This window comes from Oncorhynchus kisutch, linkage group LG14, assembly GCF_002021735.2.
Source record: "Oncorhynchus kisutch isolate 150728-3 linkage group LG14, Okis_V2, whole genome shotgun sequence".
NCBI lineage: Eukaryota > Metazoa > Chordata > Actinopteri > Salmoniformes > Salmonidae > Oncorhynchus > Oncorhynchus kisutch.
The window spans coordinates 75538107-75556902 of NC_034187.2; the positions used below are offsets into that span (position 1 = coordinate 75538107).

Sequence of the window (18796 nt, forward strand, 5' to 3'; positions counted from 1 at the left end):
AGCGTAGCAGGATGGGCTATTAGCTGAACAATACACTATTCAACCTCTACTAGCGTAGCAGGATGGGCTATTATCTGAACAATACACTATTCAACCTCTACTAGCGTAGCAGGATGGGCTATTATCTGAACAATACACTATTCAACCTCTACTAGCGTAGCAGGATGGGCTATTATCTGAACAATACACTATTCAACCTCTACTAGCGTAGCAGGATGGGCTATTATCTGAACAATACACTATTCAACCTCTACTAGCGTAGCAGGATGGGCTATTATCTGAACAATACACTATTCAACCTCTACTAGCGTAGCAGGATGGGCTATTATCTGAACAATACACTATTCAACCTCTACTAGCGTAGCAGGATGGGCTATTATCTGAACAATACACTATTCAACCTCTACTAGCGTAGCAGGATGGGCTATTATCTGAACAATACACTATTCAACCTCTACTAGCGTAGCAGGATGGGCTATTATCTGAACAATACACTATTCAACCTCTACTAGCGTAGCAGGATGGGCTATTATCTGAACAATACACTATTCAACCTCTACTAGCGTAGCAGGATGGGCTATTATCTGAACAATACACTATTCAACCTCTACTAGCGTAGCAGGATGGGCTATTATCTGAACAATACACTATTCAACCTCTACTAGCGTAGCAGGATGGGCTATTATCTGAACAATACACTATTCAACCTCTACTAGCGTAGCAGGATGGGCTATTATCTGAACAATACACTATTCAACCTCTACTAGCGTAGCAGGATGGGCTATTAGCTGAACAATACACTATTCAACCGTTACTAAAGAATTGTCTAATAGCCGAGCTCGGTGGGAATCCTCCCCCCCTATTCTCCACAATGTGTGGATGAAGCTCTTAATTTGGCATTGGGGAAAACACCAGATGAACTGCTACAGAAACGACCGCTAAAGCTAAGGAACCCTTCGTAATGTTCACAACTACATACAGTATACTTTGAACTCACGAAAAGTGGGAGATGCGGTCAAGAAACACTGGTATGTTCTATTTACGCAATAAATTGTTCCATGCCAACTGCCAGCCACAAAAGAAAATCAGCCAGGCTCTTTTACGCCCTCTTCCAAATGGTAGCTATAAATGCAGAGGTTGCGCACAGTGCAACAATATGATGTGTCTGAATATTTCTGCCACCCACACACGAAAACGGTTCCAAATATATCACATTATTACGTGTTCCACCATCCGTGTTATCTACATTATTAAATATCCATGTGGGCTGTGCTATGTAGGTAAACCTCTTGTTCTCTCAAACAGAGAATCATTGAACATAAAAGTTTAATTAGGAGAAACGACAGGGATTATCCAGTCGCAGTACATTTTAATTAATTAACAAAAACATGACATTTCTACCTTCAGATTTTGTGTCATACAGAAAGTTAAGATATCAGACACGGGAGGTGATATAAATAATACTCTGAGTAAAAGAGAATGATTTGGGATTTTCACCCTCCAGACATTAATTTCCAAAAGGTCTGAATGATGAAATTAACGTTTTGTTGTAAATTTGAACATAAATTTATGCCCATATTTCAGATTACTCTGTACCCGATGGTTTATGAAAACTGGCTTGGAGGTCGATGTCCTCATTGTGGTTTTTACAGATGTTTAATCCGTTTTATGTACACACTTTTTTTGAATATTTATGAAATGCATATTGTTATATTTGGTAGCACTTATTTGTTTTTCCTTCGCCTCCAACTCCTTTCGATGCTTGGAATGGATGTGGGTGTGGCTAGGTCTACATAAGGGTGCTAATTTAAAAAACCCACAAAAGCTCTGATGAAGGCCGTGAGGCCGACACATAAGCTTATTAAAGATCAGTGATACTATCAAGAGCAGTGTGCGGGTTCCTCCTCTTTTTCCTCATCTTATCCGGCTGTTGCCATGCACCTGCAAAAAGATAGCTCAAATGTGTGAGTGCCTTTTGAATTTGACTTTACAAACAACAAAAGGGCTTAATTGGAGTCTATTTCTTCGGAGCCTAGACCTATATAAAATAACTCAACTGACTGAGGTAGACTATGAGGCTTAACAGCCTAATGGAAGTAGGATTTCTTTTCATCCGACCTACTTACAATTGAAACTAGTCAAAAATGTAGCATCCTACATAAAACAATGATTTAAAGAAAAAAAAGTCTGCACCTGTCACGGATCCCTCCGGAACTTTCATTACGCACACCTCACTGATTACTACTTGTATAAGTTTGCCCTTTGGTTTCCATTGGGATGTTGATTATTGTTCCAATGTCCACTGTGTTTTGTATAGTGTTTGTTTGGTCTTTGTCCTCGCAGGGTCGTCCGACGACCCTGCGACTGGTCCGTCTGGCGCCGCCACAACTTCGGCAGCTGCAACTGGGTCGTCCGAAGTCGCCACAATGGATCCGTCCGACAACGCTACTTCAGCAGCCACAACTGGCCCGTCCGACGCCGCCACAACCGGTCCGTTCGACGCCACTGCTACTGATCCGTCCGACAACTATGCAACTTTGGCTGCTGCATTGGGTCCTGATCGACCCGCACTGCGTTCCTGTGATCGTCCTCTAGACCAGTGTCGCTGCGCTGCTTGTGAAGCGCTTCGGGAGGGGGGGGGTGTACTGTCACGGATCCCTCTGGAACTTTCATAGCGCACACCTGGCCCCTATTCCCACTGATTGTATTTGTATAATGTGCCCTTTGTTCACCATAGTGCAGTGCATTATTGTTATGCCCCTCCTTCTGTAGTACATACATGGCCTGCTCTCCCTGCTTTAAGGAATTAGGCACTTTCCCATGTTTACTACAGTATGTATTGTAGATGGCACAGTAGCCTAATAAACATAAATGCATACTTACAGACTCTAACCAATGGTGCGAGAAAAAAAAGGTATATGTGTGTGTGTGTGTGTAGGTAAGTAAAGAAATAAAACAACAGTAAAAAGACATTTGAAAAAAAGAGTAGCAAGGCTATATACAGACACCTGTTAGTCAGGCTTATTGAGGTAGTATGTACATGTAGGGATCGTTAAAGTGACTATGCATATATGATGAACAGAGAGTAGCAGAAGTGTAAAAAGAGGGGTTGGTGGGTGGTGGGACACAATGCAGATAACCCGGTTAGCCAATGTGCGGGAGCACTGGTTGGTCGGGCCAATTTAGGTAGTATGTACATGAATGTAAAGTTAAAGTAACTATGCATATAAGATAAACAGAGAGTAGCAGCCTTATTTTGGTTAGGCCAGGGTGTGACATGGGTTAATTATGTGTTTGTCTTGTCTAGGGGTTTTGTAGATTGATGGGGTTGTGTTTAGTATAGTAGTCTAGGTAAGTCTATGGTTGCCTAGAGTGGTTCTCAATCAGAGGCAGGTGGTTATCGTTGTCTCTGATTGGGAACCATATTTAGGCAGCCATATTCTTTAGGTCTCTTGTGGGTGATTGTTTCCTGTCTTTGTGTTTGTTGCACCAGATAGGGCTGTTTCGGTTTTTCACGTTTCTTGTTTTGTATATTGTTCATTTTTCATCTTTCATTAAAGATGTATAAAGATAACCACGCTGCATTTTGGTCTGCCTCTCTTTCACCAGAAGAAAACCGTTACAGAATTACCCACCACAACAGGACCAAGCGGCGTGGTGACAGGCAGCGGCAGCCGGAGCAGCGCAAGGAGGAATGGACATGGGATGATGTGTTGGATGGCAAGGGTTGCTACACTTGGGAGGAGATCCTGGCTGGAAGAGATCGCCTCCCATGGGAACAGGTGGAGGCACTTAGGAGAGCAGAGGCAGCCGGAGAGAGGCGCCGGCGATACGAGGGAACACGGTTGGCAAGGAAGCCCGAGAGCCAGCCCCAAAAATGTATTGGGGGGGAGGGCACACAGGGAGTATGGCGAAGCCAGGTAGGAGACCTGCACCAACTTCCTGTGCTTACCGGGGGGCTAGAGAGACCGGGCAGGCACCGTGTTATGCTGTGGAGCGCACGGTGTCTCCAGTGCCGGTGCATAGCCCGGTGCGGTACATACCAGCTCCTCGTATCGGCCGGGCTAGAGTGGGCATCGAGCCAAGTGTCATGAAGCCGGCTCTACGCATCTGGTCTCCAGTGCGTCTCCTTGGGCCGGCTTACATGGCACCAGCCTTGCGCATGGTGTCCACGGTTCGCCTGCATAGCCCAGTGCGGGCTATTCCACCTCGCCGCACTGGCAGGGCGACCGGGAGCATTCAACCAGGTAAGGTTGGGCAGGCTCGGTGCTCAAGAGCTCAAGTGCGCCTGCGCGGTTTGGTCTATCCAGTACCACCTCCACGCACCAGCCCTCCGGTGGCAGCTCCCCGCACCAGGCTTCTTGTGCGTGTCCTCGGCCCAGTACCACCAGTGCCAGCACCACGCACCAGGCCTTCAGTGCGCCTCGCCTGTCCAGCGCTGCCAGAGCCTTCCTCCTCTCCAGCGCTGCCGGAGTCTCCCGCCTGTCCAGCGCTGCCAGAGTCTCCCGCCTGTCATGAGATGCCAGAGTCTCCCGTCTGTCATGAGCCGCCAGACTCTCCCGTCTGTCATGAGCCGCCAGAGTCTCCCGTCTGTCATGGGCCGCCAGAGTCTCCCGTCTGTCATGAGCCGCCAGAGTCTCCCGTCTGTCATGAGCCGCCAGAGTCTCCCGTCTGTCATGAGCCGCCAGAGTCTCCCGTCTTTCATGAGCCGCCAGAGTCTCCCGTCTGTCATGAGCCGCCAGAGTCTCCCGTCTGTCATGAGCTGCCAGAGTCTCCCGTCTGTCATGAGCCGCCAGAGTCTCCCGTCTGTCATGAGCCGCCATAGTCTCCCGTCTGTCATGAGCTGCCAGAGTCTCCCGTCTGTCATGAGCCGGCAGAGTCTCCCGTCTGTCATGAGCCGCCAGACTCGCCAGTCAGCATGGAGCAGCCAGAGCCGCCAGTCAGCATTGAGTAGCCAGAGCCGCCAGTCAGCATGGAGCAGCCAGAGCCGCCAGTCAGCCAGGATCTGCCAGAGCCTCCAGTCAGCCAGGATCTTCCAGAGTCACCAGTCAGCCAGGATCTGCCAGAGCCGCCAGTCAGCCAGGATCTGAAGGAACCGCCATTCAGCCAGGATCTGCCAGAGACGCCATTCAGCCAGGATCTGCCAGAGCCATCACCCTGCCTGAGCAGCCCTGAGCTTCCTCCCAGTCCTGAGTTTCCTCTCAGTCCTGAGCTTCCTCTCAATCCTGAGCTACCCTTCAGTTTTGAGCTACCCCTCAGTCCAGTGGGGCCCTTTGTTAAGGTTAGTAGGCCAAGGTCGGCGGCGAGGGTCGCCAATCTAAGGACGCTAAGCAGGTGGACAAAGACTATGATGGAGTGGGGTCCACGTCCAGCGCCAGAGCCGCCACCGTGGACAGACGCCCACCCAGACCCTCCCCTATGGGTTTAGGTGTGTGGCCGGGAGTCCGCACCTTTGGGGGGGGGGGTGTACTGTCACGCCCTGGTCTTAGTATTCTGTCTTCTCTTTATTATTTTGGTTAGGCCCGGGTGTGACATGGGTGAATTATGTGTTTGTCTTGTCTAGGGGTTTTGTAGATTGATGGGGTAGTGTTTAGTATAGTAGTCTAGGTAAGTCTATGGTTGCCTATAGTGGTTCTCAATCAGAGGCAGGTGGTTATCGTTGTCTCTGATTGGGAACCATACCGCTTGCCATGCGGTAGTAGAGAGAAAAGTCTATGACTGGGGTGGCTGTGGGTTTTTGACAATTTTTAGGGCCTTCCTCTGACACCGCCTGGTGTAGAGGTCCTGGATGGCAGGCAGCTTTGACCCAGTGATGTACTGGTCCGTACGCTCTACCCTCTGAAGTGCCTTGCGGTCGGAGGCCGAGGGATGCTCTCGATGTTGCAGCTGTAGAACCTTTTGAGGATCTCTTTTTAGTTTCCTGAGGAGGAATAGGCTTTGTTGTGCCCTCTTCCCGACTGTCTTGGTGTGTTTGGACCAATTTAGTTTGTTGTTGATGTGGACACCAAGGAATTTGAAGCTCTCAACCTGCTCCACTACCGCCCCGTCGATGAGAATGGGGACGTGCTCGGTGCTCCTTTTCCTGTAGTCCACAATCATCTCCTTAGTCTTGGTTATGTTGAGGGACAGGTTGTTATTCTGGCACCACCCGTCCAGGTCTCTGACCTCCTCCCTATAGGCTGTCTCGTCGTTGTCGGTGATCAGGCCTACCACTGTTGTGTCGTAATTAATGATGGTGTTCGAGTCGTGCCTGCCCATGCGGTCGTGGTTGAACAGGGATTACAGGAGGGGACTAAGCATGTACCCCTGGGGAGCTTCAGTGTTGAGGATCAGCGTGGCAGATGTGTTGCTACCTACCCTCACCACCTGGGGGCAGCCTGTCAGGAAGTCCAGGATCCAGTTGCAGAGGGAGGTGTTTAGTCCCAGGATCCTTAGCTTGGTGATGAGCTTAGAGGGTACTATGGTGTTGAACGCTGAGCTGTAGTCAATGAATAGCATTCTCACATAGGTGTTCCTTTTGTCCAGGTGGGAAAGGGCAGTGTGGAGTGCAATAGAGATTGTATCATCTGTGGATCTGTTTGGGCGGTATGCAATTTGGAGTGGGTGTGGTGCAATGTGGTGTGGGGGCTGTGCTTTGGCAAAGTGGGTGGGGTTATATCCTTCCTGTTTGGCCCTGTCCGGGGGTGTCCTCGGATGGGGCCACAGTGTCTCCTGACCCCTCCTGTCTCAGCCTCCAGTATTTATGCTGCAGTAGTTTATGTGTCGGGGGGCTGGGGTCAGTTTGTTATATCTGGAGTACTTCTCCTGTCCTATTCGGTGTCCTGTGTGAATCTAAGTGTGCGTTCTCTAATTCTCTCCTTCTCTCTTTCTTTCTCTCTCTCGGAGGACCTGAGCCCTAGGACCATGCCCCAGGACTACCTGACATGATGACTCCTTGCTGTCCCCAGTCCACCTGGCCATGCTGCTGTTCCAGTTTCAACTGACCTAAGCCCTAGGACCATGCCCCAGGACTACCTGACATTATGACTCCTTGCTGTCCCCAGTCCACCTGGCCATGCTGCTGCTCCAGTTTCAACTTCCACCTGACTGTGCTGCTGCTCCAGTTTCAACTGTTCTGCCTTATTATTATTCGACCATGCTGGTCATTTATGAACATTTGAACATCTTGGCCATGTTCTGTTATAATCTCCACCCGGCACAGCCAGAAGAGGACTGGCCACCCCACATAGCCTGGTTCCTCTCTAGGTTTCTTCCTAGGTATTGGCCTTTCTAGGGAGTTTTTCCTAGCCACCGTGCTTCTACACCTGCATTGCTTGCTGTTTGGGGTTTTAGGCTGGGTTTCTGTACAGCACTTTGAGATATCAGCTGATGTACGAAGGGCTATATAAATACATTTGATTTGATTTGATTTGGTCTAGGGTTTCTGGGATAATGGTGTTGATGTGAGCCATTACCAGCCTTTCAAAGCACTTCATGGCTACGGATGTGAGTGCTACGGGCCTGTAGTCATTAAGGCAGGTTGCCTTTGTGTTTTGGGCACAGGGACTATGGTGGTCTGCTTGAAGCTTGTTGGTATTACAGACTCAATCAGCGACATGTTGAAAATGTCATTGAAGACACATGCCAGTTGGTCAGCAAATGCCCGGAGCACACATCCTGGTAACCCGTCTGGCCACGCAGCCTTGTGTATGTTGACCTGTTTAAAGGTCTTACTCACGTCGGCTACGGAGAGCGTGATCACACAGTCGTCCAGAACAGCTGATGCTCTCATGCATGCCTCAGTGTTGCTTGCCTCGAAGCGAGCATAGAAGTGGTTTAGCTTGTTTGGTAGGCTCGTGTCACTGGGCAGCTTACGGCTGTGCTTCCCTTTGTAGTCTGTAATAGTTTGCAAGCCCTGCCACATCCGACGAGTGTTGGAGCCGGTGTAGTATGATTCAATCTTAGCCATGTATTGACGCTTTGCCTGTTTGATGGTTTGTCGCAGGGCATAGCAGGATTTCTTGTAAGCTTCCATGTTAGAGTCCCGCACCTTGAAAGCGGCAGCTCTACCCTTTAGCTCTGTGCAAATGTTGCCTGTAATCCATGGCTTCTGGTTGGGGTATGCACGTACAGTCACTTAGGGGACCACGTCCTCAATGCACTTATTGATAAAGCCAGTGACTGATGTGGTGTATTCCTCAATGTCATCGGAAGAATCCCGGAACATGTTCCAGTCTGTGATAGCAAAGCAGTCCTGTAGTTTAGCATCTGCTTCATCTGACCATTTTTTTATAGACCGAGTCACCGTTCCTTCTTTAATTTTTGCTTGTAAGCAGGAATCAGGAGTATAGAGTTGTGGTCGGATTTACCAAATGGAGGGCAAGGGAGAGCTTTGTACACGTCTCTGTGTGTGGAGTACAGGTGATCGAGAATTGTTTTCCCTCTGGTAGCACATTTATCACGTTGATAGAGATTTGGTGGAACTGATTTAAATAACCCTGCATTAAAGTGTCCGGCCACTAGGAGCGCCGCCTCTGGCTGAGTGGTTTCCTGTTTGCTTATTTCCTTATACAGCTGACTGAGTGCGGTCTTAGTGCCGGCATCTCTCTGTGGTGGTAAATAAACAGCCACGAAAAGTATAGCTGAGAACTCTCTAGGTAAGTAGTGTGGCCTGCAGTTTATCACAATCTAGAGACTTCCTTAGATTTCGTGCACCAGCTGTTGTTTACAAATATTCACAGACCGCCCCACCTCGTCTTACCGGAGTGTGCTGTTCTATCCTGCCGGTGCAGCATGTATCCCGCTAGCTGAATATCCATGTCATCATTCAGCCATGATTCCGTGAAGCATAGGATAATACCGTTTTTGATGTCCCGTTGGTAGGATATTCGTGATCTTACCTCATCTTGTTTATTGTCCAATGATTGCATGTTTGCGAGTAATATTGACGGTAACGGCAGCATTCCTAGGTTTCTTCTGCGGGTCCGGACGAGGCATCTGGCTCTTCGTCCTCTGCGTCGCTTCCTTTTGCGAATAATTGGGATGTCTGCCTTGTGGGGTGTTTGGAGAATATCGTGTGAGTCCTGCTTGTTGTTGTTGAAGAAATCTTTGTCTAATCTGAGGTGAGTGATCGCTGTCCTGATATCCAGAAGCTCTTTTCTTCTGTAAGATACGGTTGCGAAAACATTATGTACAAAATAATAAAAAAATATTGTGAAACCCCCCCCCCCCCCCGCATAATAGCACAATTGGTTAGGAGACCGTACAACGGCGGCCATCTCCTCCGGCGCCATTGTAACAAATTACTAAGGGAATTACTATGGGAATAAATATCCCTGACTTACAGAAATATTGGAACAAAGTTGTCTAATGAAGGCAAACAATTTAGAATCCTCCAATCTTGTAGCCTACCTCCGAACGTCACGTTGTACATCGCCATATTTTCCATTCGATCCTGAGGGTTTCGTTTTTCTCTGAATATAAACACCATAATATTAATCTAATTAATAAAGCCAAATTTCTTAAAATCAATCCCATATACTATGTTATCACAAAAAAGGTTTTCAATTCTCAGGTAATGCCAATACGGAATTCTATCAAATGCTTCTCAAAGATGTACTTTGGTGGTTATACTAGCAATAACTTGCAGTAACAGGAAAAAATGGCTGAGAATTAAATGACGTGCCACAGAATTCTGCGGCAGCACGCAAGGTGCAATATGATGCAACTTTTAAAGGAGGAACCACTGTATACACTAAACTACATTCAGGTTGGTGTTTTGGTAGGTTTGACAGAGGCATGTGTATGTTGTTGGCTTGGTCATGTTAAACAAGCATCGTCAAACTTATGACAAACCTGGATAACGAAGTAAGCAGAGAAGCCTGTTGCAACTCTTTTCCTGTCAGGTAGAGTGGTCTCACCTGTTTGCCATCGGCGCCCACTCCTGGAAGCCCGGGAGGCCCTGGAAGGCCAAGGTCACCTGGGGTAGCTAGCACCTTGACAATGGACGTCTCACTGCCCACCTCTGAGGGAGAAGACTGGCACACCTCACACGACGCACCCTGGGGTAGATGGGAGACACACTGGGTTAGGACGGGTGGCAAAACTCTCCTACACACCTGTGTGGACACACGGATAGCCATACTTTCATGTGTAGACATGCACGCACACACACTTCACCTTCTCGCCCTTAGGACCTGGAGTTCCCAGACCAGGAATCCCTGCATCTCCCTGTCAAAATAATAAAATGACACAATATAACACAAGACAACACAACATAACACAACCTAACACAACACATAACACAATATATAACACAGCACAACACTACACAACATTACACACTCTAACACACTCTAACATACTCTAACCCAACATAACACAATATGGTGACATCAGCCAGTATTGGATGTAGTGTCTGTTATCTCCATCTCTCACCTTTATCCCCTTCAGTCCATCCTTGCCACTAGGTCCTCTGGGTCCAGTTTTGCCCTATCAGATAAATAGTTACAGTACATGTCATCACTTTATCTCCAAAGAGCATCGCAGCCGCCAACTGAAATAATATCTGCATCAGTCATTTCTGAGAAATATTTTATCATAACGGGTGACAACTATGAATATAAAGTATGAATATAAAGTATCAGTCACTGAAAAGAGTCTAGTGAAATCACTCTTAATGGTAGTCTACACTCACCGTTTTACCGTCAGCTCCTTTGCCACCAGCGTTACCCTGGAAACAAGATAAACTGTAATGTCAACAGAACTGTACAAATTGCTTTTGAACTAAATTTAATGGGTGAGATACATAAACACATCTATTCCATCAGTCTCTGCAATATGTCAAAACTCCTGTGTCCTACTTGGAACCTTACGCAGTACACACCTTTTCCCCTCCTAGCCCTGCCAGGCCAACGAGTCCAGCCTCCCCCTGTAAAACACCAACAGAGTGGAGGAGTTACTTCTGGGTCAGATACACAGAAACAGGAACAACACAGGTACAAACAAACACACACACACCACAGGAGGCTGCTGAGGGGAGGACGGGTCATTATAATGGTCGGAAAGGAGCAAAAGGAATGGCATCAAACACCTGGAAACTATGTGTTTGATGTATTTGAAGCCATTCCACCTATTCCGTACAGCCATTACCACAAGGCCAGGAACTCCACAATTAAGGTGCCACCAACCTCCCGTGACACACACAAGACAACACAACAGAACACACACTTACACATTCATTTCCAAAAAACACACATTCACCTGTTCTCCCTTCTGTCCCAGCCCAGGTTCTCCTTTCTCTCCTTTGAGTGTCAGAGTTTGTTTCATAGCAACCATGTTGGCACCAGGTATTTCACCCAGGGTGGGGCACACAGCACATGCGTCACCCTTTTCCCCTTTGACCCCATCCGATCCCACCTCTCCCTGCCAAGCACACAGACACACATCATAACAGTGAGTCAGATTAGTGATAACACCCACTAATAGGCATGCTTCCTTTAAGGTGTATCGTCTAAAGTGGTTTCCAAACAGATCAGTTAGTATAATGTGGTGTCCAAACAGATCACTTTAATGTGGTGTCCAAACAAATCAGATTGTATAATGTGGTGTCCAAACAGATCACTTTAATGTGGTGTCCAAACAGATCAGATTGTATAATGTGATGTCCAAACAGATCACTTTAATGTGGTGTCCAAACAGATCAGTTAGTCTAAGGTGGTGTCCAAACAGATCAGTTAGTCTAAGGTGGTGTCCAAACAGATGGGTTTAATGTGGTGTCCAAACAAATCAGATTGTATAATGTGGTGTCCAAACAGATCAGTTAGTCTAATGCGGTGTCCAAACATATCACTTTAATGTGTTGTCCAAACAGATCAGTTAGTCTAATGCGGTGTCCAAACAGATCACTTTAATGTTGAGTCCAAACAGATCAGTTAGTCTAATGCGGTGACCAAACAGATCACTTTAATGTGTTGTCCAAACAGATCAGTTAGTCTAATGCGGTGTCCAAACAGATCACTTTAATGTGTTGTCCAAACAGATCAGTTAGTCTTTTGTTGAGTCCAAACAGATCTGTTAGTTAAATGTGGTGTCCCTAACAGTTCAGTCAGTCAAATATATCTAATGTGGTGTCCAAACAGATCAGTTAATCTCATGTGGTGTCCCTAACAGATCAGTTAGTCAACTATATCTAATGTAGTGTCCATAACAGATCAGATAATCAACTATATTTAATGTGGTATCCCTAACTGATCAGTTATTCTAATGTGGTGTCCCTGACGGATCAGTTCGTCAACTATATCTAATGTAGTGTCCAAACAGATCAGTTAGTATAATGTGGTGTCCAAACAGATCAGTTTGTCTAATGTGGTGTCCAAACAGATCAGTTTAATGTGGTGTCCAAACCGATCAGTTAGTCTTCTGTTGAGTGCAAACAGATCAGTTAATCTCATGTGGTGTCCCTAGCAGATCAGTTAAATAACTATATCTAAAGTAGCATCCCTAACAGATCAGATAATCAACTATATCTAATGTGGTGTCCCTAACAGATCAGTTATTCTAATGTGGTGTCCCTGACGGATCAGTTCATCAACTATATCTAATGTGGTGTCCCTAACAGATCAGTTAATCAACTATATCTAATGTGATGTCCCTAACAGATCATTTATTCAACTATATCTAATGTGGTGTCCCTAACATATCATTTATTCAACTATATATAGTGTGGTATTCCTAACAGATCAGACAATCAACTATATCTAATGCGGTGTCCCTAACAGATCAGTTATTCTAATGTGGTGTCCCTGACAGATCAGTTTGTCAACTATATCTAATGTGGTGTCCCTAACAGATCATTTATTCAACTATATCTAATGTGGTGTCCCTAACATATAATTTATTCAACTATATATAGTGTGGTATTCCTAACAGATCAGACAATCAACTATATCTAATGTGGTGTCCCTAACATATAATTTATTGAACTATATCTAATGTGGTGTCCCTAACAGATCTGTTAGTTAACTATATCTAATGTGGTGTCCCTAACAGATCATTTATTCAACTATATCTAATGTGGTGTCCCTAACAGATCTGTTAGTCAACTCTATCTAATGTGGTGTCCCTAACATATCATTTATTCAACTATATCTAAGGTGGTGTCCCTAACAGATCATTTATTCAACTATATCTAATGTGGTGTCCCTAACAGATCTGTTAGTCAACTATATCTAATGTGGTGTCCCTAACATATCATTTATTCAACTATATCTAAGGTGGTGTCCATAACAGATCATTTATTCAACTATATCTAATGTGGTGACCCTAACATATCAGTTGGTCAACTTTGTCTAATGTGGTGTCCCTAACAATTTTTTTATTCAACTATATCTGATGTGGTATCCCTAACATATCAGTTAGTCAACTATGTCTAATGTTTTGTCCCTAACAGATCAGTTATTCAGCCATAGAGGAGACGCTGGCCACAATACAGCTGTCATGTCACAACATGGTCTGTGGTTTGGGATGGGGAAGGCTGCTAAACAATTACAATATGTGGTTACAGGCACAGCATGGTGTGTGTGTGTGTGTGTGTGTGTTAGGAACCTTGAAAGCACTTGTTTGTCTATATACACAGTGCTTTCGGAACGTATTCAGACCCCTTGACTTTCCCCACATTTTGTTATGTTACAGCTTTATTCTAAAATTGATTTTTTTTAAACCATCATCAATCTACACACAATACCCCATAATGACAAAGCGAAAACAATTTTTGTTGGAGTTTTTGCAAATGTATAAAATAAATAAACAGAAATATCTTATTTACATTAGTATTCAGACCCTTCGCTATGAGCTTTGAAATTGAGCTCAGGTGCATCCTGTTTCCATTGATTGCCCTTGAGATGTTTCTACAACTTGATTGGAGTCCACCTGTGGTAAATTCAATTGATTGAACATGATTTGGAAAGTCACACACCTGTCTACATAAGGTCCCACAGTTAACAGAGCAAAAACCAAGCCATGTTCGTAGAGATGCGAGATAGGATTGTGTCGAGGCACAGATCTGGGGAAGGGTATCAACACATGTCTGCAGCATTGAAGGTCCCCAAGCATTGAAGGTCCCCCATAGTGGCAAAACTGAGCAATCGGGGGAGAAGGGCCTTGGTCAGGAAGGTGACCAAGAACTAAATGGTCACTCTGATAGAGCTCCAGAGTTCCTCTGTGGAGATGGGAGAATCTTCCAGAAGGACAGGTCTCTGCAGAACTCTAACAATCAGGCCATTATGGTAGAGTGGCCATTCGGAAGCCACTCACTCCTCAGGAAAAGGCACATGGCAGCCCATTTGGAGTTTGCCAAAAGGCACCTAAAGACTCTCAGACCATGAGAAACAAGACTCTCTGGTCTAATGAAACCAAGATTGAACTCTTTGGCCTGAATGCCAAGTGTCACATCTGGAGGAAACCTGGCAAAATCCCTATGGTGAAGCATGGTGGTGGCAGCATCTTGCTGTGGGGATGCTTTTCAGCGGCAGAGACTTGGAGACCAGTCAGGATCGAGGCAAAGATGAATGGAGGAAAGTACGGAGAGATCCTTGATGAAATTCTGCTCCAGAGCGCTCAGGGCCTCGGACTGGGGCGAAGGTTCCCCTTCCAACAGGACAACGACCTATGGATCTATGGAGACACCTAAAAATATCTGTGCAGCAACGCTCCCCATCCATCCTGGTAGAGCTTGAGAGGATCTGCAGAGAAGAATGGGAGAAACTCCCCAAATACAGGTGTGCCAAGCTTGTAGCATCATACCCAAGAAGACTCGACGATGTAATCTCTGCCAAAGGTGCTTCATCAAAGCACTGAGTAAAGGATCTGAATACTTATGTTAATGTGATATTTCCCTTTTTTATTTTGAACAAATTAGCAAACATTTCTATAAAACCTGTCTTTGCTTTGTCATTATGGGGTATTGTGTGTAGATTGATGAGGAAAAAAAAAATATTTAATCAATTTTAGAATAAGGCTGTAATGTAACAAAATGTGGACAAGGGGTCAGAATACTTTCCGACGGCACTGTACGTATGTGTGTGTGTGTACATTTCATTTTAGTCATTTAGCAGACGTTCTTATTCAGAACACCTTTTCACCTAGTCGGTTCGGGATTCAAACCCGCAACCTTTTGGTTACTGGCCCACTGCTCTGAACCGCTCGGCTACCTGCCTCCCTTGGTATACTGGTGTGTATGCACCTACAGTATATGAGTGTGTGTGCGTGTGTGTGCACAGTTGAGTTAGAGGCTGTATGTATTCCATTCTCAAAGCACATGAATGAAACGTGAGATATAAAGGAACTCTGTACCTTCTCTCCCGCCTTCCCATCTGATCCTTGAAGACCCTGATGAACAGAAGACAGGAGATGAGGAGGGAGGAGAGAAGAGGAGAGGAAGAGAAGATGAGATAATAAATATTTCTAGCTTTAAATGAGCATTTCTGAATTCCTTGATGACTATATTAAACATAAATCACTATATGCACATCTTGCAGAGTGCACCTTTAAAGGGTCAAAGGTTAAGAGTTAGGGGTGCTATATATCTCACCGGGAGGCCAGGGTCTCCTATCCCAGGCTCTCCTTTGGGCCCTGTCTTCCCCTGGAGGGCTACAGTGTTGCCCAGGTCTTCAGACAGGACGGGACACAACTCACACGGGTCACCCTGTGAGACAGACACAGAGAGTAAAAGAGAGTCAGAGATGTACGGACACAAACCCACAGATGTAGAAAAACAAACCCACAGATGTAGAAACACAAACCCACAGATGTAGAAACACAAACCCACAGATGTAGAAACACAAACCCACAGATGTAGAAACACAAACCCACATATGTAGAAACACAAACCCACATATGTAGAATCACAAACAGTCACAGATGTAGAATCACAAACAGTCACAGATGTAGAAGCACAAACAGTCACAGATGTAGAAGCACAAACAGTCACAGATGTAGAAGCACAAACAGTCACAGATGTAGAAACACAAACAGCCACAGATGTTGAAACACAAACAGTCACAGATGTTGAAGCACAAACAGTCACAGATGTTGAAACACAAACAGTCACAGATGTAGAAACACAAACAGTCACAGATGTTGAAACACAAACAGTCACAGATGTTGAAGCACAAACAGTCACAGATGTTGAAACACAAACAGTCACAGATGTTGAAGCACAAACAGTCACAGATGTAGAAACACAAACAGTCACAGATGTTGAAACACAAACAGTCACAGATGTTGAAGCACAAACAGTCACAGATGTTGAAGCACAAACAGTCACAGATGTTGAAGCACAAACAGTCACAGATGTTGAAACACAAACAGTCACAGATGTAGAAACACAAACCCACATATCTAGAGAAGTATAGATACACACACCGACAAGTCAATTATATACAGATATTTAGAGAGAAAATCACGATAATTCAAGCTGGGACACTGAGGGTAAGTCACCTTATCTCCTTTACCGCCACCAGGACCCCTAGGACCCTGAAAACACAACAGCAATACATTATAGTAGAGCATTATGATTAGGTTTCAAATTACACGCTGACTAACATGACTGACTAACATGACTAAAGGACTAATTGACTAACATGACTAACTGGCTAACATGACTAACTGGCTAACACGACTAATGGAGTAACACAAGTAACAGACTAACGTGACTAACATTACTAACTTACTAACATAACTAGCATGACTAGCTGAATAACATGACTAGCTGACTAACATGACTATCTGATTGACATGACTAATGGACTATCATGACCAACTGACTAACATGACTAACTGACTAACATGACAAACTGACTAACATGACAAACTGACTAACATGACTAACTGACTAACATGACTAACTGACTAACATGACTAACTGACTAACTGACCAACTGACTAACATGACTAACTGACCAACTGACTAACATGACTAACTGACTAACTGACCAACATGACTAACTGACTAACTGACTAACTGACTAACATGGATAAATGACTAACATGACTAACTGACTAACATGACGAACTGACTAACTGACTAACATGACTAACTGACTAACATGGCTAAATGACTAACATGACAAAATGACTAACTGACTAACATGGCTAACATGGCTAACATGACTAACATGACTAACACGACTAACATGACTAACTGACTAACATGGCTAACTGACTAACTGGCTAACATGACTAACGGACTAACGAGACTAACATTACTAGCATACCTAACACGACTAGCTGACTAACATGACTAACTGACTAAAAAACAAAACAGTTTTCTGAACGCATCCTGTACTCACAGGATCTCCTGGCTCTCCATCTTTCCCTGGTGTCCCAGAATCACCCTGGGACAGGAAGAGAGGAACAAGAAATAGTAACCATAACAACAGTTGTAACATTCCAGAAATGTACATTGTTGTGGGATGTGTTATTATCAAACAATATAATCTGCATACTTCATATACTGCAGCCTTCAAAGTTTCGAAGTAGAATTTAATTGGATTTAAAATAATACCGCAGATATTTTTTACCTTTTCTCCATTCGATCCAGGTGGTCCTCCTGGGGTGCCCTAGGAACAAAACAAAACACAAAAAAAGAGAGCTGACCAACTATCCCCCTCTCTAACTGTCTTTCACTTTCTCTGTCTACCAGAGCCCAACAAGAACAGACACACTCACACACAGGCTCAGCTCTAGCTTTTTGGTTTCAGTCAAGGGTAACATACTGTGTCTTCACTAAGATGTGTTAGAGGTGGATTTATACATTTTCTATATCTATAAATTTGTCTTAATATCATAATCCCTTCTGCATACAGAGTGATATTGTTGTGAAAGTTACTAATGACTAATGCAGAGGATTTTCCCTCTCTCTCAGAAACACAAGCCACTGAGTGACCCACTCATTCACAGCTCGCCAAGAGATTCAAAGACAAACGGACAGACAGACAGAAAACAGGCTTTCTTAAGCTGAACCATAATTGTCAGTGACCTATATTAATTGTGTAACTAATGCCTATGACCTATGACAACCAACTAATAACCAGGCTGAGGAAGCAACCAGGCTTATCAAGCAGCTACAAACATAGTTTCATTTTATTCGACAAATCCCATGGTTTAACCTGCCTATGGTCAGACAGCTGCAAGGTTGCTTTGTTTCTATAATACATTTTCCAGACATGATTAATCTTCTCCTGTCTATGTACAAACGCCATTTATATTTTGCATACGGCCTACCCACCATTCTATATCAACCAATCAAGTAGCAGACTTACTTGACAATCAAAGGAGGAACTCTCTAGGACCTCTTCCTAAACCTAGGGATTTATAATACTCTGTCATTATAATCCCTGTGTATGTTCTCCTGTGTACATCATGTTATTAAAGAATTTGAAGTGAAGTTTCAATTGTCGATTTCACCTTTCAGATGCTTTTAGGCTCTAGTCAAAGGTAACACACAGATTCTTCTTGGCACAAAAGCTGCATCCATATAGCAGCTATTGCCTGCCAAACCCAGCCCCACCCTGCCCAGTGCATAAAGCATCAGACAACTGGGAGGCAGGAGAGTTCTTAAAACAGCACTCTGACTCCTGACCAGAGGATGGCACAGATAGATAGAATTCCAGGGCAGACACTACTCACTGGTAGGCCTGGGTTTCCAATTCCTGGAAGTCCTGGAAGTCCGGGGTGTCCCGGTTCTCCTGCTAGTCCCTCGGGCCCCACTTTTCCAGAGGTACCCTGGGAAAACAAGTTACTAAAGGTTAAAGTTCAA

The 18796-nt window shown here is 44.9% G+C and overlaps 1 protein-coding gene across 3 annotated transcripts in view; it reads right to left on the reverse strand.

Annotated features, from left to right (window-relative positions):
* Window positions 1-18796, reverse strand: part of LOC109904379 (collagen alpha-1(XVI) chain) — a 148853-nt gene that overhangs the window by 75018 nt on the left and 55039 nt on the right. For all 3 annotated transcript variants that reach the window (XM_031788978.1, XM_031788979.1, XM_031788977.1), the window contains exons 17-28: window positions 18667-18762; window positions 17559-17597; window positions 17328-17372; window positions 16477-16512; window positions 15569-15682; window positions 15331-15366; window positions 11242-11403; window positions 10865-10909; window positions 10676-10711; window positions 10417-10470; window positions 10159-10209; window positions 9900-10040 (exon numbers count right to left, since the gene is read on the reverse strand). In XM_031788978.1, the coding sequence (XP_031644838.1) occupies window positions 9900-10040; window positions 10159-10209; window positions 10417-10470; window positions 10676-10711; window positions 10865-10909; window positions 11242-11403; window positions 15331-15366; window positions 15569-15682; window positions 16477-16512; window positions 17328-17372; window positions 17559-17597; window positions 18667-18762 (855 nt within the window). The remainder of the gene's footprint in view (window positions 1-9899; window positions 10041-10158; window positions 10210-10416; window positions 10471-10675; window positions 10712-10864; window positions 10910-11241; window positions 11404-15330; window positions 15367-15568; window positions 15683-16476; window positions 16513-17327; window positions 17373-17558; window positions 17598-18666; window positions 18763-18796) is intronic.